Genomic DNA, 12742 nt, shown 5'->3' on the forward strand with positions numbered 1-12742 from the left:
GGACATAGGAATCGAACTGCAGTCTCCAGGGTCGAGACCCAGATCTGTTGGCAGTGCCACAAGATCACAGACACTGCACTCACGTGGTAGTCAGTCTTCCACTGTGCTCCATAGTCAGGGCTGGTCTGTCCATTCAGCTCCTGGACCTTAGCTCTCCTCAGCGGGTTCTTCCCCTCTACAGACCTGGGGTCACTGGGAGTGTAGGTCTTCTTCATGTTTTGGTTGTATTCCACTATCTGGCTGGTGCTATACACACGTCTTCTAGGTGACGTTTTGCTGTCCATTCCTATGGGTTTGTGAAAAGATCACATTCATTTATGTGCACAAATACAACTTTTCATGTCTGAATGCGTGATCATGTCTGACCAAGTGATTTTTATCGCATGAATTGGACCAACTAAACAAAAATGGCATTTGAACCAGTGGAAAGGCAGAGATGATCTCAGACCTCTAGATTCTTACCCATGGCTTCGTGTTCTGTGGGGCCAGGGCTGCTTTCTGACATGGAGTCCGGATAGGAGTCAAACGGCAGGCTGGAGTGTATGTCCCTGTGCGTTTCTGGACCGTCAGAGAAGCCTGTAGTCGTCCCTGGGTCCTCCTCTTGGGAGTGGTAAAACACTGAGCTAGCTGACACATTGGAATGCATCATACTGTATCGCCTCCTTTTATCCTGGTGGAAGAGTTGAAAGAGAAATGTTTGAGTGCTTCAGCTCTACACCACTTGAGAGAGTAATTGATAGTTGCTGACCGAGACATTCATTTCAAGATATAGCTTTTCGACACCTTTTAGAGAGGATATTTTAGCCTTCAAGAAATAATCCACATCCTTCACTTCAATCACTTAACATAGAGAAGATCTATTGAATTGAAATAGAGGGGAACAGATGATGTGCTTGAGTCTCATTTAGGAGTGAGGAGACTCAATATCTTAGTCACACTAAGAAAATATGAACACATATGACATAGCCACTTTATGTCAAGGTGTAGGCCTACTTACAGATTTGGGATTGGGATGGTAGCGCGTGGTGTCGCACACCACGCTGTAGCCAATCAAACAGTCCCCAGGGAACAGGAATGTGGAGCCCACTGGGGAGAGCAACACCTCCTTGGTATCAGGGAACAACCAGTCGATGGCTATGTCACTCAGTACTGGGGCCATGGTCTTCTTCAGCGACTTAATAATCTAGGAGAATATAGAGATAAGAGAGATGCAGTTGATATAGAATAGAAACAGAGATCTATTGAAGTTAATCTTATGATGTTCAGTGATCTGGGAGAGTACAGGCAGAGATGCAGATGACATTGCCTTCCCTGAGTGCCAGCATTATAGAGGTGAAACGCGGATTCCTAGAATACCTGAAATTATGACATTCCCTCCGTCTGTGCAATACAATTTGTTTTGTGAAAACAAGACTAGAGCCTGTGAGTATGGAATAATAAAGGACCCTTTTAAAACATAAAGTATGCTGTGAATCAGACTGATTCTAATGGGCGTTTTATTCAACAAAATGAATTGTTAATTGCTAACAGTGGCGAGCACTCTTTCTGAACAATTTGCATCCACTGCATAATGGCCCTCCTCTATGACATTCAGAATAGCTGGTTGTCGCAAAGAGGAGGATAAACATGTCATTGGAAATGAGGACCTTGGGCTGCAGTCTCTCCCCTTCTGCCAAGAACTCTGCCGTTCCTTTGGAAACGGCCGCCAGTCCTGTCATCAGTCTCCTGCAAGCACTCTGACCGATGCCGAAGGTGTAGCACCTGCCAAAACAAGATTCAAATCTCAGTGGCTTAGAGGCCTGGAAAGACCAGCGGCCTGAAAATGTCTGTAGGTATCGGAGTCTAATAAGCGTCAGACACCCTATCTCTCATAGACATTTATTCCCTCACAGAGACCTCTTGAGACGGTCCAGTAGCTCAAAGTTATGGTGGTACATTACAACACCCCCCCGCCCCACAAAGTTTTGGTTTTATAAGTCCATGTAATTTGCTGCACATAGCAGCAGAAAACTGGATAATGCGAAATGTAGTTAATTCTCCGCAATGAGAAGTATGAAGAAAATGACAGAGCAGTGGAAGAATTTAGTGTGTCATCAGGCACCCTCAAGGCAGTCAATGAACGCATTGCGCCAAGAGCAGTTAACAAACTAGACCTCGATTCAAATGTATCAAGAAACATGAATCTGTATGCCTAGCAATCAACAAATGTACATTGTTTAAAGCACAGATTTACAAGTCTCAGTCACAAATGACAGCTCCAATAAACCCCCTATGGTGAACAACGTTGGTGCTTTCAAGACAACTGGGAACTCTGAAAAAAACGATGATGAATCATGAAGTCAATGAAAGAGATCCGAGTAGGAATTCTGAGTTGTATGACCGTTCAAAACAAATTTTCCCAGTTGGAGCTCGTTTCCTTCCGAGTTCCCAGTTGTCTTGAACGCCCTGAAGTCGGAAGTATGAGATCTCCCAGATCTGAGTTCCCAGTTGTTTTGAATGCGGCACATGTGAACAAGAGGGTCGTAGAATCATTCATGACTCTTTTTGAGTTTTCAGTTCATCATTCGCCGGTAAGGGCACTGAGGTATAATAAAAATGGATAGGGGGTCCTAGTGGCTCTGGCCATTATTGAGTCAAATGAATGAAATTAGTCTAAAGATTTGCTCTTTTGACTAAATTAGTCGAAAAGATCAGAGTCAGCAAAAAGATCAGAACTACCCATCACTAGCCTGATGAGGACCGAGAGTGAGACAGAGAGTGAGAAATGATCGGACTCTGTTGATGGTCAATTTTCATCATCATGCAGCCTAATGCCATGTCTCCTTATCAGTTTTCCCATTAGGTTTGTCAATTTCACTTCACATGTCACACTGAGTACAAATTAGAGATGTCAATCTCCATCTCAACATCAGCAGATGCACCAGCAATGGCCGCTCTGCATAGTTGGTGGGGGCAAACAGTGGGGATTAAAAAGGAGGCGCAACCTTTAGCATAGCTACATGTCTGACGTGGACTGTGTCCCAAATGGCACCCTATTCCCTATACAGGGAAAAGGTAGTGCACTATGTAGGAAATTGGGTGCCATTTGTGATGCAAACCTGGTAGCAGAGGTTCATTAGTATTTTCTCTGTCCACTGACCGGGGATGTGCTGATTTGTGAGTGTGGAGCAATAATGATTCTGGACGTGCGGACCGATTGGCCAGACCATGGTGTATCTAATCCAATCATCTGGGGTTATTCATCCTTTAAAAAGGGGAATATTTAAAGTTAATTACATCAGTTGTAGTTCAAGAGAGGATGACTGCGGACTGAGATTGGAGATGCAACAACCAAAGTGAAACAATAACCAATTCCCTGCAGACAGTAATGTGTTATTGGCGGTCTTGGTCTATCAACAGCTGGTGTTTTGATTCTTCAGTTGCAGTGTTTGAAAATATTAGCATATTACCATATGACTTTGTTGACACTGAGTTGCTTTGACTTTACCATACCCAATAGTGTTGCGCGGGTTGATTCATAACCAGCAGTCTGCGCGGGGCGGGTTTAGGGCCATGAAATATTGTGTGGATTAAGGGTGGGTGGTGGTGGGCGTGTTGAATAAAGAGAAAACAATACCTTACCATAAATGTAGCCTATCATTCTTGTGCAATTTATAGGCTACATTGGCATTTTTATTTCATCATTTTACGCTCTGGCATTTGCGCATAAGCCTAAACTTTATAGGCCAAACTGTATGCATGCCAAACAGCCTTCACGCTAATCGACAAATGCTTTTGGGATCAGTCAGTAAATGTTAATGTCTATCCATGGAGGCGAAAAGGACAATGTTGGAGTTTAAAGCTGCAATATATGTAACTTTTTGAGTGACCTTACCAAATTCACATAAACGTTTGTGTTATAGATCGGTCATTCTAATTGAAAGCAAGTCTAAGAAGCAGTAGATCTGTTTTATGTGCGCTATTTCTATGCTTCCCGTTCTTACGTTTTGTTTTTGCATCTTTTACTTTCGGTTTTGTACACCAGCTTCAAACAGCTGAAATTACAATATTTTTGGTTATGTAAAATATTTCACAATGGTTTAGATGGTACAATGATTCTCTACACTATACTTGCTTGTTTTGTCACATAAACTGAAATTAGGCAAACTATTAGAATTTTAGCAACCAGGAAATGGAGGAGTGATTTCCGCATAGCGCATCTTTAATTCTATAAGGGGTAAAGCTGCGAAATGGAGAGTTGAAAATAAAGAGAAGGGAGGGCCAGAAAAGTAATGTTAGGAAACTATGGACACTATACCAATTGGATAGTCCCAAGTCTGACTTCAAATAGGCGTATGGCACCTCAAGGAAACTGTAGCCTACTGATTAGATTGGTTAAATGGAAACTGAACTCTGGACACTGCAGGTCTATAACATCTTACATGACCTTTATATTAACTCCTGCAGAATTAAGCATTTCTTGCAGTAAAATGATTCACCAAATGTAGGTTCCTTTCTGCATCTTGAGAGAATATGAATGCAGTTCCATCTGTAGAGTTGCTATCTTTAAAAGCTGAAAGTAGCCTATTTCAACCACATAAAACATGGTCATTTTCATAGCTGTTTGGTCGTTTTCATAGCTTTCTATTTCTTACAACCGGTCAAACAGATGTAATTTGGAAACTTTGCGCGGAAAATATTTCTAGTTTTTTTTTCTCCCCGGTCCCTAAACTTCTTTGCTCCGAGAAAGAAGCAGAAATGACATGGAAAACTTTACCGATGTCAACTAGATTGAAGCATTAATTCTATCGATTTATGACATTCTGGTAAGCAAGGGTTTATTTAGTCTTCTAGGGCAACATATAGGCCTACTGACATAATTATATACTGTAATTATAGACAAGTTGACTAACAAACATCCTACCACAATGTCGGAAATTATAAGCAGAAATAACTAAAATCAGGCAAAAAAAAGAATCCTGCACCCCCTGTCAAATTATTCCGTCATCTCTGACTAGCCTAGAATGCATTTTCTATATTATCAGGTTAGGGTCTGGTGTGGGCCTCAGATTTTCCCTTTACCACATACAGTGCCTTTGGAAAGCTCTGGAGCAGGTTTTCATCAAGGATGTTTCTGCACTTTGCTCCGTTCATCTTTCCTTTGATCCTGACTAGTCTCCTAATCCCTGCCACTGAATCACATCCCCACAGCATGATGCTGCCACCACCATTCTTTACCGGAGGGATGGTGCCAGGTCTCCTCCAGACGTGACGCTTGGCATTCAGGCCAAAGAGTTCAATCTTGTTTTCATCAGACCAGAGAATCTTGTTTCTCATGGTGCCTTTAGGTGCCTTTTGGCAAACACCAAGCGGGCTGTCATTTGGCTTTTACTGAGGAGTGGCTTCCGTCCGGCCACTCTACCATAAAGGCCTGATTGGTGGAGTGCTGCAGAGATGGTTGTCCTTCTGGAAGGTTCTCCCATCTCCACAGAGGAACTCTAGAGCTATGTCAGAATGATCATCGGGTTCTTGGTCACCTCTCTGGCCCCCCCCCCCCCCCCCCCCCCCCGATTACTCAGTTTGGCTGGGCAGACAGCTCCAGGAAGAGTCTTGGTGGTTCCAAACTTATTCCATTTAAGATTGATGGAGGCCACTGTCTTCTTGGGGACCTTCAATGCTGCAGAAATGTTTTGGCACCCTACCCAAGATCTGTGCCTCGACACAATCCTGTCTCGGAGCTCTACGGACAATTCCTTTGACCTAATGATATGGTTTTTGCTTGGACATGCACTGTAAACTATGGGACATTATATAGACAGGTGTGTGCCTTTCCAAATAATGTCCAATTAATTGAAATAATGTCAAATCAAGTTTTAGAAACATCTCAAGGATGATGAAAACAGGATGCACCTGAGCTCAATTTTGAGTCTCATAGCAAAGGTTCTGAATACTTATGTAAATAAGATATACACATAATACCCCATAATGACAGAGCAAAAACAGGTTTTTAGATTTTTTTGGGATTATAAGAATATATGGCCTGCTCGCCTCCCTACCTCTGAGGAAGCACAGTTCCCGCTCAGCCCAGTCAAAACTGTTCGCTGCTCTGGCACCCCAATGGTGGAACAAGCTCCCTCACGACGCCAGGACAGCGGAGTCAATCACCACCTTCCGGAGACACCTGAAACCCCACCTCTTCAAGGAATACCTGGGATAGGATAAAGTAATCCTTCTAACCCCCCCCCTTAAAAGATTAAGATGCACAATTGTAAAGTGGTTGTTCCACTGGATATTATAGGTGAATGCACCAATTTGTAAGTCGCTCTGGATAAGAGCGTCTGCTAAATGACTAAAATGTAAAATGATATATATAATCCCCAATATATATAATCCCCAAAAAATCTAAAAACCTGTTTTTGCTCTGTCATTATGGGGTATTATGTGTAGATTGCTGAAGATTTAAAAATATATATATAATCAATTTCAGAATAAGGCTGTAACGTAACAAAATGTGGAAAAAGTCAAGGGGTCTGAATACTTCCCGAAGGCACTGTATAGTCGGAAGGTTGCGGATGGGTTATTAGCAATTGCGGGTGCGGGTGAACAAACAGCTGAACCGCGCACCCCTAATATCCAATCCTGATTGAGCTACAGGTTTTTGAAGTCACACCAAATAATATCAAGTACTGTGCGAACATAAGGTGCATATTTCCAAGCTTCATTTTAAAAGGATTACTGCGCAATAACAGCACAGCCACCACATAACGTTCTGAGAGCCATATGTTTCTTAGAGCTTAACGAGCGTGTTGGTGTCATATGGTTATTTTGCATACAACCATCACACAACCTTCTGGGAATGGTGTAGGATAGTTGCTTGGCTTTGAAAATTCGCAACAGATTTAAGGACTTGACAAAAAACATACATTTGTTGGTACTGTAGCCCAATGACCAAAAGTGCCCTCTTTGGCCTCATGGGTGGAATGTTATTCATTTTTTTCATAATTCATAAAGGTAATTTTAAAAAATGATTGAAAATCTGGTGTTTCTATATAAAACAGTTTTGTTATATATTTCAGTCTTCTGTATTGTATATAAAGTGTCATATTGGGATGCAAAATTGAATACATTTCAACTTTATATCTGACATGGTACTGGTGTTTTCTTTCTTTAAGCCCATAACCATGTGTGTGAGGTGTATACTTTAGTTTCAAAGTAGATTTGCTTAAGACTATCAATAATCACTGTGGCCCTGATTTAGCCCACTGCAGTAAAAGGTTAACAGATTGTTTCCTAAAAGTTGAAAAATGGGTACATTTAATTACATTTTTAATGAAAATGTTGGTAATGTTATAGGAACGTTCTACAACTGGTTTGACATCAGGAATGTTCTCAAATAGTTCAAAGAGCTTTAACCTCTATGGGCTAGGTGGGACGCTAGCGTGCCACCCGTGGTGCACTCCATCAACAGCAGGTGCATTTCAAGAGCGGCAAATTTGAATCCAAATAAATGTCAAAATTCAAATTTTTCAAAAATACAACTATTTTACACCATTTGAAAGATAAACATCTCCTTAATCTAACCACGTTTTACGATTTCAAAAAGGTTTTACAGCGAAAGCATAAATTTAGAGTATGTTAGGACAGTACATTTACAAGAGTTGTGTGTAATGTTTTGTCAAGTCAAAGACAGGGTCACCAAAACCATAAAACCAGCTAAAATGATGCACTAACCTTTTACAATCTCCATCAGATGACACTCCTAGGACATTATGTTAGACAATGCATGCATTTTTTGTTCTATCAAGTTCATATTTATATCCAAAAACAGCGTTTTACTATGGCATTGATGTTGAGGAAATCGTTTCCCTCCAATAACCGGCAGTCAAGTCAGCGTCACAAATTAAATAATTAAAATTAGAAAACATTGGTAAAATATTATATTGTCATTTAAAGAATTATAGATTTACATCTCTTGAACGCAATCAACTTGCCAGATTTAAAAATAACCTTACTGGGAAATCACACTTTGCAATAATCTGAGCACTGCGCCCAGAAAAATACGCGTTGCGATACAGACTAGACGTCATGTTGGGGAGATCTAAAATCGAAAATACTATGTAAATAATCCATTACCTTTGATTCTCTTCATCAGATGTCACTTCCAGGTATCACAGGTCCATAACGAATGTAGTTTTGTTCAAAAAAGCTCATCATTTATGTCCAAAAATCTCCATCTTGTTAGCACATGATCTAAGCCAGCCGGACTTCTCGTCATGAACGAGGGGAAAAAATATATTTACGTTCGTTCAAACATGTCAAACGTTGTATAGCATAAATCATTAGGGCCTTTTTTAACCAGAACATGAATAATATTCAAGGTGGACGAATGCATACTCTTTTATAACGTATTGGAACGAGGGTACCCAACATGAACTCGCGCGCCAGGTGTCTAATGGGACATCATCGTTCCATGGCTCTTGTTCGGTCAGATCTCCCTCCAGAAGACTCAAAACACTTTGTAAAGGCTGGTGACATCTAGTGGAAGCAATAGGAAGTGCCAAAATATTCCTCAGCCCCTGTGTTTTTCAATGGGATAGGTTTAAAGTCAATACAACACATCAGGTATCCACTTCCTGTCAGAAAATGTCTCAGGGTTTTGCCTGCCAAATGAGTTCTGTTATACTCACAGACACCATTCAAACAGTTTTAGAAACTTTAGAGTGTTTTCTATCCATATATAATAAGTATATGCATATTCTAGTTACTGGGTAGGATTAGTAACCAGATTAAATCGGGTACATTTTTTTATCCAGACGTGCAAATGCTGCCCCGAAACAACGTTCTTCTGTGGAAATGTCAGTACTTCAGCATAACGTTTCCTACAGGTTTCGTCATGGTTCTATTTAAAGTAATGTTCTCATATTAACCTTTCGCTAAGCCCCAACTCCCTTAGTTACTGTTGCAACCTCAGACAACATTTTCCAGGGAAGCCCATTTCCCCATACGAACCACTGGCGAAATCCCTTCGCAATGATCTCAAACTGTGTTTTTAATACACAATGAAATGAAACACAGACTACCCCTTGCTAACCAGGAAACGCTCTGGTATATTGTGGTGGACTGCCATTACAATTGCTTTACGAGAACCTGGTGAAATTTGTTTGTGGTGTGGCTAGCCACTGAATGCCTCTGAATTCACTGTCAGCATGCAGTCAATGCTACTAACCACTTTTGGAGCTAACTAGCTAGTGCTTTCAAATCTTGATGTCGACAGCAGATGGCAGTTGTATTAATAACATGGCTAGCTAATATACATTTCAAAAAGAAAGTTATATTAAGTGGCTAGCTAGCTAGCATTAGCAACATTTGGTGGTCAATGTTGCTAACCAGCTGAGCTAGCAAACAATGTAACAAAAGTATAATTTCAGATTGGAAAAAATACTCCATCAGGCTCTGCATATCAGGAATCACAGTAGCAAGTACCCCTGGCGCACTGTTAAATTATTTAACCATTAAAACAATGTATTTTTTGAAGAAAACTCAATTTCATATGTTTTAAACTTGAGCTTGTCCGAGGTGTAGTACTCGACGACAGTTGTTATCCGTTGGAGCACTGTGATTGGTTGCCACAAATTCTTGAGGGGCTTAGCGAAGGGTCAGTTGTTCCGAGAACGTTAAGAAAACTATCCATAAAAACCACAAGAAAACTTTAGTAATGTTGAGAGAACATTCTAAGAATGTTATTTAAAAACATATACATTCCGTTCTCAGCATCAACAAAACTCTCTCTATGCTCTTTCTTGTTAAGTGTGTTCAGGTGTGTTGGCCACACCCACTTATTGGCCACACCTGATCTTGTTGAGTGCTTGATTCGTTTGAAATGAGGCCTGTTTGAATAGACAAAAATGAACAGTTTTGTATGTGTAAAAAACAAAAGGCAGGGCATGCTAGCACCATCCTGGTGGCGCAGTGGACTAATTCCATGGATAGAGAACAGAAGATTATAGACTCGAATCTCACTGATGCCTTGTCACAATAATAAAATAATTGTGTTTGCATGATTACTGCCTAAGGAAATAAATGTCCATGTGTCCTATCTGTGCTAAGCCAAAATATTCAGTGGAAGTTATTTAAAAAACCTAATAGCCTATCATTTCTCATGAATAAAACCTCCCAGAACATTCTCAGAACCTCCCTGCAATCTAAAAGTTTACATTCCCAGAAAAGGTGAAATTTTCACTTCTGTTCTCAGAGCATTTAAATAAAGATACCGGTCAGGAAACGGCTTCGTTCCCACAACCAATGTGAACTTCCGAGGAACCAAATGTGCTAGCTGGGAAGGTTTTGCAATAACGGCCCCTCCAATCCCCTAGCCTTGATTACATGTCTGAATGGTTTGTTGTTTATTTGCTTTGTGCATAATGCATTAGCAAGCCTAATCAGATTTAATATGACTACTGTGCTAGTTAGCGTTGTGCTGCTATTGTTCTTGTGTCCAATTCCATTCCAACTCTTAAAGCGGTGCCCGAGGCCGTCTGATTCTGTTAAGGGAATTTTCAATCCCAATAATGCACTTAATCTTTAACCAATTCACCGAGGTTTGTAAGACCCTGGGTTCACTAATAATTGGGCAAAGTCTCAGATTTTATAAAAAAGGTTCACAGATCTTTATTCATGAGAGCTCTAAAGTCAAAATGAGGAGCCAGTCCTTTTATAATACACACACACACATTCCTATCTTTAGACCACTCCCTGCTCAAACAACCAGTACTTTTCCACTAACCACAAAGAACCATAAATGTCACATTCTTCAAGGCTTTCACCTCCCCTCCCCCGTTGGGACCCTCTTGGTTTGAAACCCTCTAATGATTTTCTATTATCTACTCTACAACTTCACTCTGTTTACATCCCTACTAAAGAATATAACATCATAGTATTACAATACTAACAGATCTACTCACATCCTGGTTTTATCTTCTCATGATTCTCAAACATTTCACACTATCCTTCAATTTCAGAGTGGAACACTAAAGTCATTATTCTAACACATACAAATGATTCTAACAGATTCACACGTGGTATCAAATGGGGCACTTTGCAACGGGCTTAGATTAGAAGCCTCCAGCTAGGGCAAAACGAACAGCAATTTAACAATACCCATTGTCACGGCTGTTCGAAGGAGCGGACCAAGATGCAGCGTTTTCGTAGTTCCACATATTTATTAAAAGTGAAACGGAATGCAATACACTAATAACTTGAAAATAGGCCGCCAACAACAACAACAACAACACAACAACAACAACAACAACAACAACCCGTGACGCAGTGAGGACAACACACTACTCAAAAGACAATAACCCATAAACAACAATGACAAAAACCCCTACTTAAATATGATCTCTAATCAGAAGCAATGAGGATCAGCTGCCTCCAATTAGAGATCAACCCCAAACAATCCCAACATAGAAATAGACAAACTAGAACTTAAACATAGAAATAGAAAACATAGAACAACCAAAAACACCCCCTGTCACGCCCTGCCCTACACTACTATAGAAAATTACATCTTACTAGGGTCAGGACGTGACACCCATAAACCACTTTACACCATGGTAAGGAATGCTGGGTTTGCATACTGATTGATTCCCCCAGTGCCTGTAAGAAGAGGAAGTAAAGGACAGGAATATGTTGATTGTCTGTTTACCTGGTGTAGCGGGCATGGCTGCGGACCAGCTCGATGACCTTCCCTGTGTTGTTGACGGCCCCGTCTGTGAGCAGGAAGAGCATGCGAGGATGACCTGCGTGCATCGGTTGTCTCAGGATCCATTTGAGCGGTGCCAGGATGTTGGTGCCGCCCATGTCAGCTCGGATCTTCCTGATGTACTCACAAGCCATGGTTACTGTTTCCTGAAAAATGTAGAAAGCAAGAGAAAAAGCATAGTAGAATTTAATATCTTAGCAGTTAGAAAGGCTAGCCTGCAACCGGAGGGTTGCCAATTCAAATCCCGGGTCTGACTGGAAAAATCTGGTGGCAAGTGAGCTGGCAACCAGAGGGTTGCTTGTATCAAATTCTAGACGCTATTGCCTGCAGTTGTGCCCTTGAGCAAGACACTTAACACCCCACAACAACAGTGCTTCGGGCGCACAGTGTGGCAGCCCCTGCACCTCTCCTAGGGGTTGGGTTAAAAGTGGAAGTCAACTTTCGGTTGGATAATGTGTGCAATTGACCAATAAAGTGATCTCTCAATAGACAAACGTGTCTCTGACTCATACTTCGATTACCTGTAGTTGTCAAATCTGGCCCGCGAGATTAAGTATTTACTAATAGAGATTTTATCAATGACATGGAGTTAATTAATATTGACCTGAAAGCAGAAACACTACATGTCCTGCCAGCCTCATACCTCATCATAGCTCTGACTGGTAGTAAACAGTGCTTTGAATGTGGAGCCGAAGCCAATGATGTTGAAGAGGCTGGCAGGCACAAGGCTCTTCAGAATCACCACCATGGCATCCTGGGAACAGAACAGACATGATAGAAACACAAGGTCAAGAGGTAGAAGAGCAGAATGAGAAATGTGGGAAAGAGCAAGGAAGAGAGCAAAAAGAGAAAAAGAAAAGAAACAAGACAGGCAGACCAGGCAGTCCATTTTTAAGTCATTGTCTAACAATCAACCTTGTTCACCTGCTGCAAGTGTTCTTTACCTATATGAGGAAAATTGTTAAAACATTTTTGGCTGCAGCAGTACAACCAGATTACAGC

At 41.1% G+C, this 12742-nt stretch overlaps 1 protein-coding gene across 1 annotated transcript in view; it reads right to left on the bottom strand.

Moving 5' to 3' along the window:
- Positions 1–12742, bottom strand: part of LOC106567143 (von Willebrand factor A domain-containing protein 5B1) — a 68996-nt gene that overhangs the window by 19070 nt on the left and 37184 nt on the right. The window contains exons 10-15 of the mRNA XM_082959726.1: positions 12384–12533; positions 11684–11886; positions 1647–1761; positions 998–1183; positions 463–670; positions 84–286 (exon numbers count right to left, since the gene is read on the bottom strand). Of these exons, the coding sequence (XP_082815852.1) occupies positions 84–286; positions 463–670; positions 998–1183; positions 1647–1761; positions 11684–11886; positions 12384–12533 (1065 nt within the window). The remainder of the gene's footprint in view (positions 1–83; positions 287–462; positions 671–997; positions 1184–1646; positions 1762–11683; positions 11887–12383; positions 12534–12742) is intronic.

This window comes from Salmo salar, chromosome 13, assembly GCF_965601325.2.
Source record: "Salmo salar chromosome 13, fSalSal1, whole genome shotgun sequence".
Taxonomy (NCBI): domain Eukaryota; kingdom Metazoa; phylum Chordata; class Actinopteri; order Salmoniformes; family Salmonidae; genus Salmo; species Salmo salar.